General features: G+C 41.5%; 1 protein-coding gene across 2 annotated transcripts in view; it reads left to right on the forward strand.

Annotated features, from left to right (window-relative positions):
- The window catches only part of LOC130199480 (probable phospholipid-transporting ATPase IIA), a 29,565-nt gene extending 18,529 nt beyond the window's left edge, over nucleotides 1–11,036 (forward strand). The window contains exons 20-28 of one of the 2 annotated variants that reach the window (XM_056423007.1): nucleotides 843–932; nucleotides 1,211–1,355; nucleotides 2,078–2,142; nucleotides 2,713–2,868; nucleotides 4,102–4,166; nucleotides 4,407–4,515; nucleotides 4,613–4,670; nucleotides 7,371–7,574; nucleotides 9,250–11,036. In XM_056423007.1, the coding sequence (XP_056278982.1) occupies nucleotides 843–932; nucleotides 1,211–1,355; nucleotides 2,078–2,142; nucleotides 2,713–2,868; nucleotides 4,102–4,166; nucleotides 4,407–4,515; nucleotides 4,613–4,670; nucleotides 7,371–7,574; nucleotides 9,250–9,386 (1,029 nt within the window). In that variant the 3' untranslated portion in view covers nucleotides 9,387–11,036. The other variant, XM_056423008.1, reaches the window with a different exon arrangement.
- The last annotated feature ends 7,682 nt before the right edge of the window (nucleotides 11,037–18,718 follow it).

Genomic DNA, 18,718 nt, shown 5'->3' on the forward strand with positions numbered 1-18,718 from the left:
TGACTGGGCCTGCAACACATGCATCTGGATTAGTTTCCTGGTGGCCACCAATGCCCTGATCTAGATTGACGTATGAATAGTCGGCGGCTGAAGGATATTCATTCCCGAGCATAACGCTTGTTGACAGATTAACACCATGCCCTGTCAGTGCTGCATTTCTGGAGAGATTTTTAGGTCTTTATTTAAACTTTGAATTTATTTCTATAACATAGTGTATTCTTCCACTTCCCAATGTCCCATAACAAGTTAGATTTGACTGCTTACCCCTCATCTATTAAGCATTTGAAAGCACTCCATAAACATTTAACAAATGGTTAATAACGCACTATCACCTATTTTTACAAAGATCTAAGCATTATATTGTGTTTTAATGGTTATATACTTCTTATAAATGCTAAATTAAAGTGTTTTACATTTTATATTTTTTATATAATTGCTTGATATGTATTGTTTCACTTGTGGGCACATTGCTCACTTAATATCGTGCTAATTAAATTGTTATCATCTTATTGACTTGACAGGGGATTTGTGTCCTGCTCATATGATTCTGCTGTAAAAATTGTTTAGCAAAAATATTTTTATTTTAAGTAATGTTTCCAGGCCAATAGTATGGGGGAAATGCATACCGTATCACCCAGCCTCATCAGTTGGATGTTTGGCAGTAGTTGGTCGTTTTAACATTCGCCCTCATTGCAGCTGGAGGGAAGCGAGCCGCTCTTCTTCGAGGCTACCTGTCTGATAACAATCAGGATGCAAAGGCAGACAGATTGTCGCCCGTGATAACTTATTATTGCGAGTGTGTTTTGTGCTTGCTTTTTCAAATGCGGTCGCCGTCGCCATAGGTGACAACACGAGGGGAAGCCCACCTGGAGCTCAACTCTTTCAGGAGAAAACACGACTGCGCGCTGGTGATATCAGGAGACTCGCTTGAGGTAAACTCGAGTGCATCTGTGCACGTCTAACCCTCCTCCCACTCTTATCTCTGCGTATGAAACTCTGACATGTTTTCTGTGCGATGCATGATAATACCACTGCCACGGATGCATCCCTGGCAGTGGTATCTGTGGTTAGTCACTTTCTAAGAAAGCAGTAGGAGTTAAACTGTAAGTTGCAATGAGGTTTCCAAGAGACTCGGAGGAGATCGGTTATATTCGGGGGGGGGAGGGGGGTCCTATGTTTCTCACGAGTCCATTTGGTCGGTTTCTTGCAGGTTTGTCTGAAATACTACGAGTACGAGTTCATGGAGCTTGCGTGTCAGTGTCCCGCTGTGGTTTGCTGCCGATGTACCCCGACTCAGAAGGCTCAGATAGTCCGACTGCTGCAAGAACGTACAGGAAAACTCACCTGTGCCGTAGGTGAGTTTAAAGTAGAAGGTGTCCAATGGCTTTTTCAGTCTACAGCTCCTTTTTGTTCCTTTTTTAAATTTTATTTTTTTACTGTACGTTTTTAACATTTAGCCTTCTTTACACACCCTCCTCTAAACATATGTTTTTCCTGCAGCAACAAACCTGTCTTACTCCCTTCTGCTCCGCACACCAGTAGTCCCAGTAACACTAATACAATGCCACAATAAAGCAGAGCTGATTTTAAGTGTGCATTAATGCTAATATGCGATGCATCACTTGAAGATGATGACACCCATGTCAGGGTGATGATTCATATTATTGTTATGATCTTTAAAGAGAGTCGTTATTGGTTTTGCTACAAAGTTCTGACATCGATATCAGCAATAAGTAGAAAGTTGTAACCGAAAACGAAATAAATTATCGAGGTTTCTCACACGTGAAGAGTTTAGTAACGTAACACAGCTCACTGAACGGAACAGCCATCATTTGACGTGTTTTACGTGTCATTGGACCGTCGTCTTTATTTATGTTTTTTTCACACTGCCCCTTTATGTCACACATTTATGTGGCAAATTGTAAACGACTATCTGTGGCCGTAGTTCTGATCTCTTAATCAGGACAAATTAAGGGTGTGTCCCATGAAATGCATGCGCAACACTCTCACTAGAAGGTTGTATTGGTGTGTCACTGATGTGAATCCCGACACCTCCATGGCTTTTGTTTTCTCTTAGGGGACGGAGGAAACGATGTCAGCATGATCCAGGAAGCCGACTGTGGCGTGGGAGTGGAAGGAAAAGTAAGACTCTCTCTCCTTCTCATCGCCTCACATTGGCGTGTCGCTCTCGCAGATTTTTACATATTGGGTTTCCGGTCAAGAGCTCTCTCACGTTCAGAGACATGCAGAGAGACATGCACACAGATGATTCCTCTTTACGAGGACCCATTGTCTGAGTAGAGGAAACAAAGATGACAAGGGGCCTCTGTGAGTCGCTTCATGGGTCTCTTGTGCTTCTATCTGTAAATTAAGAATGTTACTTTTTTGGGAAAATATTATAGTTACTCCCTTTCTTTTAAGAGTATGTTGAGACTGCATTTCTTGAGTTTTTAACACAATTACTCAAATAATTGAGAAATTGACAGAATCTAAAAAAATCTTGAATTTAATATGGCATATTCAAAGTTGTTACATTCCCACGCATCCCATGTCTGCAGAGAGTATGTGTCCACCATCTGTCTGATCTCTGTGTTTCTCTTTAAACAAGCTATGTGTATGTATATTTATATCACTGAACAATCATAATAGTGTCAGCCTGCTTGGACCTCTTGAAGCTTGTCCTCACTGGCCTGTGTGCTGTGTGTTTGGCAGGAAGGAAAGCAGGCGTCGCTGGCGGCCGACTTCTCTGTGACTCAGTTCAAACATTTAGGCCGTCTGCTCATGGTCCACGGTCGGAACAGCTACAAAAGGTCTGCAGCCCTCAGCCAGTTCGTCATCCACAGGAGCCTGTGCATCAGCACCATGCAGGTAGAGTTCAACATCAACCACGAAATCCTCCCTGAAAAACGTTACATTGCACATTATGTGAAAAAGTGTGTCAAATTAGATAAAACATCACATACTGACCATAATAACATTTATGTTTCACCATGAATTTGACCACACAATTATACAATTAGCAATAAGAATGTAGAGTAAGATTGACTTTTTGTTTGTTTAATAAGATATGTTACAATAAACATAAATAGAGTCTGATTTAGCAGTAATTGAAGGCAGGGTTGAGATTTAATTTCAGTTGACTTTTTCTGTTCTGTATCCACCATAACATTTGTTTTTAAACTATCCAATCTTAGAAGCTTTATCATCTAAACTACTGTAACATTTTGACCTGCCATACATTCGCCTTGATTTTGATGAAGAGATTTTAATTGTCTATGACTATCGCTGAATGAGCTACCACCATGGGGATTGAACCTGTGGCACTTACAGTGTTACAAACCTGTGGCGATATCTCAAATATTCCCAACACCTGTTTGGACCTCTGCTAATTGACATCCGAAGAGAATAAATCTGAGATTTTCAAGATTGTACCCTTTTAAACTTTGGGCAGAGAGATATGAGATGGGCTTATCCATAACACCTTACATCTAAATGCGAGAAAGAAATGATTGGGTCGAAGCAGGGTGAAGTTTTAGGGGTGGTCATGGAAGGGTGGGGTGCATGATGAGTCAGTAAGTGGTGCCCTTGTGAGCCGGCTCCCACACATACCCAACACCGTCGCCAACCTCAGCCCCCGCCATGGAGGGACAGCCCATGAGTCACTGCACGTGGACTCTGGGGTTTTAAGCAGCCCTTCACCACATGTCTGGCATTAACACCCACCGCAGCTGTGACCTGTCTGTTTGGGGGCTGCCCGGATGGTCGGCTGAATAGTTGACTGCCCAGTATTGGTAACATCCATATTACCAATATTAGAAACATCCATAAATTCAAGACACATGCTAGTATTAGTCAGGGAAGCTCTCATTGGTTGGGAGATTGAGGATTATTGAAATGTTGCATTTTATGTGTGGGATTTAGCTCATTGAACAGTGATTTAGTGGTTGATGTTGCCTGATTCATGCTGCATCTTTCATTTACCTCCATTTCTCTGATGTAAACTGACTTTAAGAATTTGGAAAGTGATTCCCCTGTTTTCTTGCATTATCATCTGTTATGGCATTTGAGTATTGACATGAAAGTATTTGGATGTTTCCCTAGGCGGTGTTCTCCTCTGTTTTCTACTTTGCTTCAGTCCCACTCTACCAAGGATTCCTGATTATTGGGTGAGATCAAAACTCCGTGTGGCTGTGACTTATCAAGAGAGCATTTGGCTGCTTGGGCTCTCTGGCATTTCCTCTTTGTTAAAGCGCTCCGTAAATGTGAGAAGGGAAAATATGATATGACGAAGTCCCGGCTGGACCGATGTATTTCATTGCTGAATCTAACAATGAAATGTGTGAAGCTTCTAGGACATGTGGCATTTTTTCCGGGGAATATTCCTCACATGATTTTGTCTGTTTCAGCTACTCGACCATCTACACAATGTTTCCCGTCTTCTCCCTGGTGTTGGACAAAGATGTGAAGTCAGAAGTTGCCATGTTGTACCCAGAATTATACAAGGATCTCTTGAAGGTATTTAACACACACTGCCAGAGTGCAGCCACATATGATACAGAAACATACATGGAAAATGGTAAATATGATGTGTTCTACTGTTCTCTTTCCACAGGGCCGACCACTATCTTTCAAGACATTTCTAATATGGGTCCTAATAAGTATCTATCAAGGTAAGGAAGAGTTTATACAAACTTCTGATAATCACAGGGGTGGCCAAACTTTTTGGATGTTGGGTCATTATCATTTTTCATCATCATCTCATTCCAATATTCGAGTGGTTTTAACCCTCCTGTTACCTTTCGGGTCAATTTGACCCCATTCAATGTTTAATGTCGGTGTTCTTTGGGGTCAATTTTACCCCAGGCTGTTTTTTACTGTCACACATATCAACTTTTTTATATATTTAAAGGGCTATTTAGGTAGTCAACAAACAAACATAAAGTACCTCATACTTAAACTTGGGAAACAATATTAAATCTAATAATTTTCTGGAGGTTTTAATTGCTGGGGTCAAATTGACCCCGAGGGTAAAATATGTTAGTAAATGTGAAGGTAACGGGAGGGTTAAAGTGGACCGCTGCTTTGTTTCATGTATGCATCATAACAACGGCGTGTACCTCCTCAGTCCGAGGTTTCCCTTTATAAATGACTTAATACACGACGACCGCAACCTGCCGGCAGGGAGAGTTGTTTCCTTTTACGCAGGCGCAGAACGGGCTACTTGGCCGTTCACTGACGTCTTTGCCACTGCAATTTTGTGCAATTCTTGCGGCCGAGACGTAGGCGACATGCAGACAAGTTCCAGTCGCACTTCGCTCCTGGTCGGTCTTTGATTTGGGGTTTATATTTCTGGACCTTGGTGCTCGCCAGCTGTGGAAAAGCCAAACCCAGATTCCCTCTTGTTTTGGAAGGACCTTTCTCCACTAGTTTTTTTCGCCTTGCGGTTTTTGCGGGGGTTTTCAGCGCTTTGTCCACCATTTTGGTACGGGCCGAGAGCTGGGTCACACCCCCACACACGTCTAGTGGGTCATGGGGTTATTTATATGTGGGTCTATACAGTGTCTCTTAGGAACATCTTATTAATTCTCCCTTTAACATCAGTGAAGCAATAGATAGGAGTTGTTAGGGTTAGACTACTGTAGCTCATCTACTTAACCCTCCTGTTACCTTCACATTTACTAACATATTTGACCCCAGCAATTAAAACCTCCAGAAAATTATTAGAATTAATATTGTTTCCCAAGTTTAAGTGTGAGGTACTTTATGTTTGTTTGTTGACTACCTAAATAGCAATTTAAATATATAAAAAAGTTGATATTTCTTATATGTTTGACACAGTGAAAAACAGCCTGGGGTCAAATTGACCCCAAAGAACACCGACGTTAAACATTGAATGGGGTCAAATTGACCCTAAAGGTAACAGGAGGGTTAAACGCCGGTAGCGCAACCATACCTGCAAACTTGTCACTTTTCGGTGAAATTCACCGTTTTGAACTCAAAATAGGTCATCCACGTGAATCGTGGAGATCCGAAAAGTTTTTGTTTTTTTGGGGGGGGGTCACCTGGCCCGCTGCCGTTGAGATTGCAGTGAGACGCGGAGAAAAGTGTGAAGTGTTGCTCTTCGCAATAAAGCATCTTTGATGGGACGTGTCGCGTCTCGGCCAATCAGCGTTCAGATGTCCACAGCGTTTGGGGGTTCAGGTTAGCTTGAATGTTAGCCCGCTACATCTACTCCTGTCATGCTGCACGGTGTAGCGATGCTAACAAAGTACCCGTACGTTAAACACGATATGATTTAGCATATTTTTAGTATCAATACTTCATGAAGAGAGCGATCAGAGCGCACGCGCTGCTCCGTGTCGAGCTGTCTGCGCACACTGCGCTGCGCAGCTCACAGCGAGAGAAGTGGCGCAGCTTTAGAGACTTCGGCTTAAAGAATAAAAAGATGCCAGAAGTGAAATGTTTCAGTCTGTAAAGTTCTGTAACTCTCCAGCTGCTCATCCTGATGAACTGTGTATCATCTGGTCAGAGACTAACGGCCTCATAGTGTATAAGCAATGCAATGATCGAACCATGTAGTTTCATTCATATCTGGCTGTATGAATACTAATATTACTGTCATTTGTTAAGTGTTGAAAAAGTTGGTAAAAAGTGAACCATACAGATGTTTTATTTATTACTATTATAGATAAATATACCAGTCTCGTAATTATGGTACCATATTGTTTTTATGGTGTATTGAATTCTGGTATCGGGTATCATGATATTTATGGCAGGTATGTAATATGTATAGAAGTTATAATATGAGTATCGTGACAAACAGGTAGAGACAGAACAGATTCAGGGAAAAGTCCATGAGGACTGTTCAGGCAACAAAAAAAAGGAAGTTGGTTCATGAATGACTTTAACCATATTATATATAATAACAATGTATATTTGTTATTACTATCATTATAGGGCTGAGTCAGAGCGGAGAACCTTTTGTTCTTAAACTGTTTATTATCATTATTTAGATTTGTGGTCAGAACAATAAAATGACTGTAGTTGTGGTTCTAAAAGCTTTGAGGCTTCAAACAACGTGGATGTGGTGTGGTAACAAAAGAACAAAAAAAATCACCTGCACCCCCCCCCCCCCCCCCCCTTGTCACCTTTTTCACCCCTCATGAGTTTGCAGGTATGGCAACACACTGAGCAGTTGCCTTTTCAGCTCGCTGTGATGACTGTTCGGCCGTTCATCATTTCCGACCGCCGTGATTCTGATCCTGCAGCAATCACTCATTGCTCACTCTTTTCCAGACTAAGCATCGACTCTCGCGCCAGATTGTGGATCCCATCGTTGAATGTTTCCGTGGCCTCTTTCACCTCCACAGGGGGCATCATCATGTACGGGGCGTTGCTGCTCTTCGATTCCGAATTCGTCCACGCCGTCGCCATTTCCTTCACGGCTCTCATCCTGACGGAGCTGCTGATGGTGGCCCTGACCATACAGACGTGGCACTGGCTCATGATAGTCGGGGAGCTCCTGAGCTTGGCCTGCTACGTTGCCTCGCTCGTCTTCCTGCACGAGTCCATAGGTGAGCGAACACAAACACCCGGACATGAACTGATGCTTCCCCCACACAGACGGTGACTCTGAGGCCGTTGGCGGCGCAGCTCACTGAGCCAAGAAAACAAATGCACTCTGCGTTCAATTCACCGCAGCCTGATCAATGTGTTTGTGCTGTTGGCGACCTTGAAACCGTGCGTCAGCAGTCAGGTGAACATGTTCATTCACAATATGCCTCTGGTGTGCAATTAGCTGTGGTTATGAGGATATGAGGAAGGATAAAGGTGAGTGCATTGACAAAGTGTCCTCACGACGACGAAGCTCAGGCATGCCGAAGTATCAAAGAGGAAATGCCATCAGTCCTGTTAGTTTCCTCTGGATCGCCGCGGCATGACAGGAAACACTGGCCACAAATATAAAACTCCACATATTGTTGCATAGAAACACATTCACGGCCATAAGGAGGCTGGAACATCAGCAACGTCGTCAGATGGTTGTTGGTTGTTTATGTTATTCTGTTACAGCCTGCCAGGCTATTGGATGAAAAATAAGCCAATTTTAGTTGTGACATATACAATATCCTAACCAGGAGCTTCCCAAGCCTTTATTCTCAGCTTTATGTGGGGTGTGGAGTTCTATTTTTCGCGACCACTGAGGATCATGACTGACATGCGGTCAAGTGTACCCTTTTTGGACACTTTTCCTCCCTCCTTGAAGTCAGACTGGAATAGATTTGAAAGGCTATTCTTCTGGTGCATGTGCAGTTCACACAGTTAGTTGGACACTTTAGCACAACATTTGGTTGAAAGGGTATTGATTAATTTGTAATCACAAGAGTCGCAAATCGGACCATAAAGTGTGTGTGTGTGTGGGGGGGGGGGGGCAATATACATGTGAAAGATTTCTTCAGTATCAACGTAGTCCAGTGGTAGTTGCTGTACATTCAATTCAATTCAGTTTATTTGTATAGCCCCATTTCACAAATTACAAATTTGTCTCGGAGTGCTTTACAATCTGTACACATAGACATTCCTGCCCCAAAACCTCACATCGGATCAGGAAAAACTCCCAAATAACCCTTCAGGGGGAAAAAAGGGAAGAACCCTTCAGGAGAGCAACAGAGGAGGATCCCTCTCCAGGGGATCTTTTGGTACACTGCAAACAGGAACTACTAAATGCTAATGTGGCATACTTTGAATGAAAATAAAATCACATTTCCCCTGTTTATTATGTATTTAAAGGAGCAGTGCGAAGGATTTAGTGGCATCTAGCAGTGTGTTTGCAAACTGATTAAAAAAACTGAATGCCTATTCCCTTATCCCTCCCCTTTCTAGGGATATTGGAGAATTACGATGGCCTTCGTGTGATAGGTGTTTTGTTTTGTTCATTCTGGGCTACTGTAGAAAAACATAGCGGTGCAACACGGCAGACTTGGTGGAAGAAAATCATCTTTTTATGTAGATGTGAACGGCTCATTCTAACTATATGAAAACGCAAGCATTTGCAGTTTCAGGTGATTATACACATGAAAACATCGTATTTAATGTCTGCCAGCAGAGCCCTCTCGATCCTACACACTGGACCTTTTTCGGATCTGCATTGGAAGCACATGGTTGTGCCTCCAGTTTTAAATGATGCTTATTAATGTATGTCTGTGTCCTACAACCACCTCATTCTGATCTCTGCCCCTTCGTCCATGTCAGACGTATTCTTCATCACCACCGTATCGTTCCTGTGGAAGGTGACCGTCATCACGCTGGTGAGCTGTCTGCCCCTTTACATCCTCAAGTACCTCCGCAGACGCTTCTCCCCGCCCAGCTACTCCAAGCTGACCTCTTAAAGACTGAGAGGAGACTCTGGCTTCATTTGCTTTTGGAGAACCAACAGAAAGGCGCCCCCGTCTTCATCCAGCAGAGCCTGCGCTTAGAGCAGAGAATCAAACATGGATTCGTCCCACTTTAATTTGTTCCAAAAGGTTTCACTTGGAAATGGGAGGGACCGGCAATTTATGTCCGGGACCGGTTTGTGTCGCAAAGCAGTGTTACCTGCTGCACGTGTGTGATGCAAAGACTAACTGATGAATTCTCTATGTGGAGCGCGTCTGCAGTGAATTGTAGGTTGAGTTAGTTTAACTGACCTATTTACTGTCAGCGGACTTAAAAATGTGCTGAACATAAATGTAAATATGATTTGTAAAAAACCTGCGGCTATTTCGCCTGTATTTAATAAATCAAGGGACGGAATCGGCTTATTTCATTATGCAGATCCAGTTTGTTTTCTAATGTCAAAAATCATATCACGGAAAGCCTCTTACTCGGCTTTGGGGATGAGCCACTTGGACTGGAAACAAATTTCTCTAATTTCCACTTCCATCTGCAATGGTCACGGCGTTGGTATTGTTCCACACTGAAATTGACGTAGCACCCTCACTCAGGACTTGATTCACACTCTCCTTAAACGGTGATTTCTAAATGGGAAAAGAAAAAGAAGAAAAAAGTCGACTGGCTAGACTTTGCATAAAACACACGTCTGCAAGTTTGTGTATTTGTTTATACCCGACGCAGGCGGGGGTGGTGGGGTTGTTTCTTTTAGCATGAGCCGCGTGGCGTCCGATGTTAAATCGGTCCGTGTCTCTTCGTACGGACGCTGAGTTGTTAGTGTTCGGGGAACGCGGTCAAAGCGGGAGGAGTGCTGCTTATTTGCAGCCTGAACCTTTCCGCCGGGGCTCCCGTCAGGCCGCGCGTCCGCAGGGGAATGTGCGGCCTCTCATGTGGGCCACGCTTCAGCATTGCATGATGACTCACTGTAACAGTGACATAAAGCCATAACTGGAAATACCCCCCCCCCCCCTGACCTGCATCCAGCTGCCCACTTTCATGTCGTTTAATCCGGGGCCGCGCTCCCTTCTCCTAACCCACACAGTTCAACTCTGAAAGGGGAAAAAAAATGGATCAAATCCTCTCTTTGTCTGTTAAATACAATGTGAATAGTGTCAATAAATATTACAACTGCCCGGCGAGAGCAAAGAAACTGATCTCACAACTCTGGTGTGTCATTTCTCTGGTGGTGTGGCGGTGGAGACACTGTATATAATCTGCAACTAACGGAATAACACAACTACACTGACACTTATTTCAAAATCACTTCACTTTTCTCATGTTTCTTGGGGTCAATGCAGCATCCAGGGGGACAAAAGTTATCATTTCTCTAATATGTTCAACGGATATTGTAATCCCCACTGAATTCAGTAAGCTGTTTGCACATCATTTTGTTGTCTAAAACCAATTAATTTATTTGTACGTTTTAAATGAATCACAAAACATAAATTATGTTGAATTACGTTTTTTTGCTTGTAAATAACCAATTTTTATTTGTTGATGTATTAACATATTTTATTTAATGGTGTTGATTGCGTTCAAGTGAGCAGAACAAAAAGGGAGAATTGTGTTGTCAGTGTTGTGATAATGATTAATAAATCTGTTGTTTTCTTTTCCTGTGTTTTTCTTCATTGTGATTAATAAATAAAAAAAGAAGTTTATGGCCAAACAGTTTAAAAGGATGAGGCTGGTGTTATTTTATTATTATTAATAATCATTATCTCAAGAAAAGACCAAATGGATTGTCCGGTCTAAATTATTATGCGATGTACCGATCATGTCTGTAATTCTCGGTTCCACACTGCGAGGAATAACCAAAACCAATAGAGGAACATCTTTTAAGACCAAATTAATAAAAATATAGTTCAATGTATTTTTTTTAAAGGCTCACTAACTTCCTTAACCCTCCTGTTACCTTTACATTTACTAACATATTTTACCCTCGGGGTCAATTTGACCCCAGCAATTAAAACCTCCAGAAAATTATTAGAATTAATATTGTTTCCCAAGTTTAAGTGTGAGGTACTTTATGTTTGTTTGTTGACTACCTAAATAGCCCTTTAAATATATAAAAAAGTTGATATTTCTTATATGTGTGACACAGTGAAAAACAGCCTGGGGTCAAATTGACACCAAGGAACACCGACATTAAACATTGAATGGGGTCAAATTGACCCGAAAGGTAACAGGAGGGTTAAACAGCTGGCTTTTACTGAGGAAAAAAAAGTGGCATTTTCACCTGAGGATTTATAAACATTGGGTAATCTCGTGAGTTGTTGGGGCAGCAGGACTGTGGTTGTGGGATTGACTCAAAGTAAAATACAGTGTTTGTATTCATAGTAAAGCAGGAACATGTATGTTTATGTACCCACTGATTGGATGTGATTCGTATGATGAGATTTTTGAGGACTTATGGTGAAACATAGCCACAACATGTAATAATTGAACCTAAAGTGGCTTAATTGTGTTTTCATAAATTATAAAAGTGGAACTATTGAGCTTAATGTGGCCTGACTATCTGTGTGGCCTCAAACTCAGTCTGAATTAAATTAAAAGTGAGGGTGGCCCGTTATGTGGTCGTCCACATGCCATATGTTCAGAAAAGTTATTCAAAGAAATCAGATTTTGTTGCATTTTATTGTAGAAAAAACTAACGGTACTATTTCCCTTTTCCCAGTATATTCCCCAAACATGGAAACGGAATTTCGACTGAATCCATCAATCACAGTTTGGATGCAAAAACAATTATAGCCATTATGGTTGTGTTCCTCCTGGGCCCAGTTCCTGATGAGCTGTGAGTTACACAGAGCACACACACAGTCCGGGTGCTTGGAGCTCTCTCACCAGAGGAGGGAGTCCCTGATGTCCGGAGAGCTGCTGTGTTTTCTGCCTCACAGTTGCATCCTAAAGAACTCGGGTCGTTCACAATCTCAAACGTATGAAACAGGATTCTAAAAGCAAAGTAACACAAACGATGTACACTACCGTTCAAAAGTTTGGGATCACTTAGAAATGACTTTATTGTTCAAAGAAAAGCACTGTTTTTTCAATAAAGATAACATTAAATTAATCAGAAATACACTCTCTACATTGTTAATGTGGTAAATGACTATTCTAGGTGGAAGTGTCTGGTTTCTAATGAATATCTCCATAGGTGTATAGAGGCCCTTTTACAGCAACTATCACTCCAGTGTTCTAATGGTACATTGTGTTTGCTAATCGCCTTAGAAGACTAATGGATGATTAGAAAACCCGTGCAATTATGTTAGCACAGCTGAAAACAGTTATGCTGGTGATATAAGCTATACAACTGGCCTTCCTTTGAGCTTGAAGTTTGTAGAACAAAATTAATATTTCAAATATTAATCATTATTTCTAACCTTGTCAATGTCTTGACTATATTTTATATTCATTTGATCAATAAAAGTGTGATTTTTCATGGAAGAGACGAAATTGTCTGGGTGATCCCAAACTTTTGAACGGTAGTGTAACTTTATTGATTAGACATGAATTAATCCCTTCTTAAATCACTAAAAGTTCAAACTCTACAACATTATTAATTTTTCTTGGAAGTCGAGAGTTATCAGAATAAACTTTTGTTAAAGTTACAAAAGTGTTGAAGCGCACATGTTTTACTGATTTATTGGATTCTCAGGCATAAAATGTTTTCCTTTTTTTCAACACGCGGCCAAGCGCCTCAGTATTACACGTTCAAATTAAAACTACAGCGCATGTCCAACTTCTTTTTTCTGCCCGAATGCGTACGTTAAACCATTAAAAGAAACCATTTAACTTAATCAGTCCCATGAAAAGTGAAATTCCACTCCAGAATCAACAGAACGGCCCGCGAACCTTAACATTGGAGGTCTTTCCTCCTCTTGAAGCCAGCGTTGGAGCCCCCACCCCCCACCGCTGCTGGTCCACCGCCAAGTCCACAATCCAATCAGTCACAGCGAGTTTTAAAATGTACAGTTTACAAGGTTTGAAATGTCAGCCTTTAAAAAGAGGCAGCTCACTGTTATGCAACGTATCCGGGCTAATTATCACGAGGTCGGTGCATTTTTATCTTTGGCACTTCAAGACAGGAATCTGTTTCCAGCTTGGAAACATCTCACACACTGCTGCCAGCGGAACAATGCACGAGAGAGGGAGCGACGACGATGAATGTGCTTCAGAGTCGACCGCAAACTGTCACAGGGTCCCGACGTGTGCACTTAATGCACATGATCGCATGGAAACTTGTGGGATCCATGTCCGACCTTCGGGCCAAGGCGACCACATCGACGGGGTCACTGGGCCTTTTCCTGGAGAGAACACTGAACTCTCGCTGCAAGGTTTTGGGGTCAGCTGTTCTCCCTGCGTCACATCTCATTGGTCCGTGGGCCTAATGAACTAACGTGTATTATGCTCCGAGGATTATATGCCACATTAAACTTGTCTGCTTGATGCAGTTTTGAAATAACAGAAACCCTTGATGGATGACACCAAACAATGCACCACATAGTGCAGGTGAAGGGCTTACTACACCCTGTTATGGCTCTGTGTAAACACTGGATTTGGGCATTGACAGAAACATCGCAAAGCATGAACACACCCTCCTCGGGCACTATTTATAGCTCTGTGGGCTTGGAGTGCTTTGATTTGTCTTAGCACCCACTGTTAAAGAAGGGCTGCACATGTGTTTTTCCTTTCTCCCCCCACGATCTCTAATGACGCTGGATACTCCGTCCCAAAACAACTGAACGAAACAGCCCAAATTACTTTAAGACCGGCTGGACTAAACACGTTTTCTAACTGGTGCAACGAGTGAATAATTGTGATTGTTGAGGCAGAAATACAGTCATTTGTTAAGAATGAAGCTGCAATGGGAAGTTCTACTTTTAGCTGAAACGCTGAACGAGTTTACTCCACTTTGTTTTGACTACCAAATGTTGACCTCCATATTGTGCTGATACAGAGCGATGTTGAAATTATGAAATACTGTAGTAGACAGAAGGGGGGGGGGGATATTGTTTCATGGGATTTTATACATCTGTGCTCAAAAGGGAAAAATCCATGAGCTAGTCCACCACTTTTCCACAGGACTTAAGACGCGTGAATTCTTTCTATAAACATTCCGGTATTGATCAGAATCCTGTTACATAACGAGGCGGTTACATCCACCGTGGACCTATGTAGTTTCCATGTTAATGGAACATATTAGTTCATTCACACAATTCGGAAAAAAGAAGGAAAATGTTTTCCAGGGATCTCGAGTTGTGGTGGGAAGGAAATAGGATTCCTTATTGCACAATGACGTGCCAGCGCTGAAACCCTGGCAGCAGCGGCCTCAGCAGCGCCAACATCTATTGAAAATAATTATGAAACACAACCGGATTTCACTATTCTACTTCATCATGAAAAGATCAGCCACAGATTCCCGAATGTTGTGCTACACCTCATTTTAAAACATGTTAAATTATATTATTAAATCCCAACACTTGGATGTTTAACCTTCAAAGAAGCAGTTAACTTTGAAGAAGTAGAACTTGAATATATATATACATATATGTATATATGTATATATATATAAAAAGTCTGAAAAAACATATCTTCTTCCAGAATGTATTACTATATATATAGTATATATATATATATTTATATATATATATATATATATATAATAAATAAATTCTGAATCACTAATGATGGAGAAGGAGAAGATAAGTTGTTCAGACTTCTTAACTGGTTTATTGAACTTTTTTGTGACACACACACACACACACACACACACACACACACACACATAAACTCAGATACATTTCCTTCGTAAATTCTGGAAAATATGCTTTTTAAATTAGCTGGCAGCTGGCTGTAGTGTTATATTTAGCCCACGGACACAAGTGATATCAGTCTACACATCTAACTTCACTTTACTCCGTTTTAATCAGAGTGAGTGCTAAGTAGAAAAGTACAAAGTCCACGCTTCAATTTGCTCCTCGAATTCCCTTGGAAGGTTTTCCATGAGACACGATACGTTGTCCCATTTCCATATCAACGTTCCACTGCTTGGATTTAAAAGCTTAATCACACATGTTACACTTGGAAAACTGAAGGAGGGCGACGCTCTAACCCAGACAAGTTTACCTCAATGAGCTGTTTTTACAGTGATGGAAAAAACTGCACGAACTTGGAAAAGAGAGACGCTCTGAGAAAAAGAAAAAAAGACGGAGGTTCAAACTCGGCCGTCTGGACACAGGCGGCTTTCCTTCTCTTAAACGCGTGTCATATTCACTTACTCATTCATAATTCGAGTTGCATAAGTGTCCCGTAACAGTGGAGGAATTTACATCTGGTAGACGAGGCTGCTGGGTGGTTAGTTACCCCCAGAACGACGGCCATTGCTACTGCGGCCACCTAGTTTGCCCATAGCTCCCTCACTCAGACTAATCCATGTCTCAATCCCAAACAGAACCTCTGATTACCTCTCAAGTAGCCTACACACTTTTTCCTTTGAATGGCCTCGCGTTTGACATGACTGATGTGAGCGCAGGATCAGTCACTGGGGCTACCGGAAGGCTTCAGCACAAATATAGAGATGGTGTTTTACTTGAGGGCGAAACAAATGATGCTCACCGTATTGGTATCGAATTGCTGAAAATCATTGTGCGTCTTGAAAGTTTTTCTAATGATGTCATACTAAATGCTCGGCGACCTAGAGTGCGCCAGGGAAAACTTATTTTTGTCGGCCACCCGAGAAGTTAGCATCACATCGGTTCCCTTGACAAAAAGCCAAAGGGGTGTTCCCACTTGATTATGGATTATTGCAGACAATGAACTCCGTGGTTTCTGTATTACGTGTTGTGCTCAGCAAGATAATGTTCACACATAAACATTATTTTGTGAGCTGTACATGCAACCGAGCCAGGAGTGAAAAACTAACGCAAGGCTACAAATGGACGACACCACCACGAAGCTACAGGCTAACTCGTGTTCATTGTGATGGCGTTTAGTCGTCTCATTTGGCCACTTGATAGCAACCTTATTTTTTTTAAGAGTGGGGCATCTACTAATGTATTTCATATTGTAGTATTGTAACTCTAAAAACTAAGCCTGTGTTAACTACAGACCTTATCAAACAAACAAAAAAACATTTTAAAAATCTGTTAACTAACAGACTATTCCTCGTTCATGCAGATCTCTATTTGTTTCAATGGCCAGGATTATAACTTTAAAAGTTAAAAAACTAAATGTTAGAATGTTTTACAGAAAGCAAACTTGAACCCCAACATAGGCAGCAACACGGAGTTTCAACATTTGTCAAATTAACAGTGAAATCACATTGTGCAAATGCAGTTACGTTATACTCTAGCTACTGGGAAGCTGAGGCCATTGACCTCTCTCCAGGGGATCAGTGCTCTGAGGACTTTCAGACATGATCACACGGGATAGAAAAACTCCGACCTGATGCAACCAATACAAATGATAACTAGAATGGGCACTCGGTAGAGCGCATACCTTCGCATATCACAAGATTGGGCATTGAATTATGAACATTTTGGCATTAGTTGCATGCCAATTGGACAAAAATGTATCGTGCTATGGTAAAAAAAAGAGTTTGACCTTTCCATGACCTTGACCTTTGACCCAATTGATCCCAAAATCTAATCAAATGGTCCCCGGATAATAACCAATCATCCCACCAAATTTCATGCGATTCAAGAACATTTTGACCTGTTCATGACCTTTGACCTTGACCTTTGACCCGATCGATCCCAAAATCTAGTCAATTGGTCCCCGGATAATAAACAATCATCCCACCAAATTTCATGCGATTCGGTTCAATACTTTTCAGTTCTGCGAAAGATTTTGACCTGTTCATGACCTTTGACCTTTGACCCGATCGATCCCAAAATCTAATCAACTGGTCCCGGATAATAAACAATCATCCCACCAAATTTCATGCGATTCGGTTCAATACTTTTGAGTTCTGCGAAAGATTTTGACCTGTTCATGACCTTTGACCTTTGACCCGATCGATCCCAAAATCTAATCAACTGGTCCCCGGATAATAAACAATCATCCCACCAAATTTCATGCGATTCGGTTCAATACTTTTTGAGTTCTGCGAAAGATTTTGACCTGTTCATGACCTTTGACCTTTGACCTTTGACCCGATCGATCCCAAAATCTAATCAACTGGTCCCCGGATAATAAACAATCATCCCACCAAATTTCATGGGATTCGGTTCAATACTTTTTGAGTTTTGCGAATAACACGCATACAAATAAATAAATAAATACACGGCGATCAAAACATAACCTTCCGGCATTTTCAATGCGAAGGTAATAAATGAAGCACCACAAGTGAAAAGGGAAAACACTCGAAGGAATCAATGTTTTTTTGACTTGCCTGATTTTAGGTGGTGCTGCAACCCCTGCTTCCCACGTCCATGTACGACGGCCAATGTGGATTACATGTGTAATGTGTATGATATACTTTATATAAAAGCTAGAGAATTTGGGGATTTAGAATTATTAGCGTTCTGGCCAAGAGTTAGATCATCTGTAAGGTTTGAAAAATCTGCACCGGTGAAACTAGCTGGAAATTTAGAAAGTTGATTCTCAGTTTGGATTAGTTCAAAATAGTAAACAATTAGTTTTTGCCAAATCCAATTATACATTTCTTTTTTCTTTTCTTTTTTTTTAAGCTATATTTTTTAATATGCGCACTAAAAGCAGAACCATAACAGGCCTCAATTCATGGCTCTGAAACAGTAATGTATAGTGCCACTGGGCTCCTCTGGCTGGCGTCCTCTACAGCTTCCTCTCCGGGGAAATATGTCAACCTGACGAAGTCGAAGCTGCTCGACCACCAAATGTATTCACGTTTGATTTTGAGCCTTTCTGTGTGTCCTCGACTACCTGAGAAAGCCACATAACTGTATTAGTGATCACAATACAATAGAGTTTAGTAGAAGCATGATCTACTGTATACATGTTTGCTTTTCTGTGGAGACATGGTTCAAACATCTCTCATACCACCAAATGTTTACGTTGCCGCATGTCTTAAGTCTTAAGGTGTTAGAACTTCCTCATTTCTTCAGAGCTTTCACTCGTTTGGAACTTAAAAGGGAACCCGGTAACAAAACAGAGGTGGCTGGGCCCTTTCATTTCTTCACATTTCTGGATTAAGTAACAAAGCTATAATACACTTGACAACATCTGAGACTCAGACGGGTATATTGAATTCACTCACAGATTGTTTGCCAACACTGGAGTAAGATCAGTGTGGGATTTAAAGCAGCATGTTCAC

This window comes from Pseudoliparis swirei, chromosome 9 (genome assembly GCF_029220125.1).
Source record: "Pseudoliparis swirei isolate HS2019 ecotype Mariana Trench chromosome 9, NWPU_hadal_v1, whole genome shotgun sequence".
NCBI classification, from domain to species: Eukaryota; Metazoa; Chordata; class Actinopteri; order Perciformes; family Liparidae; genus Pseudoliparis; species Pseudoliparis swirei.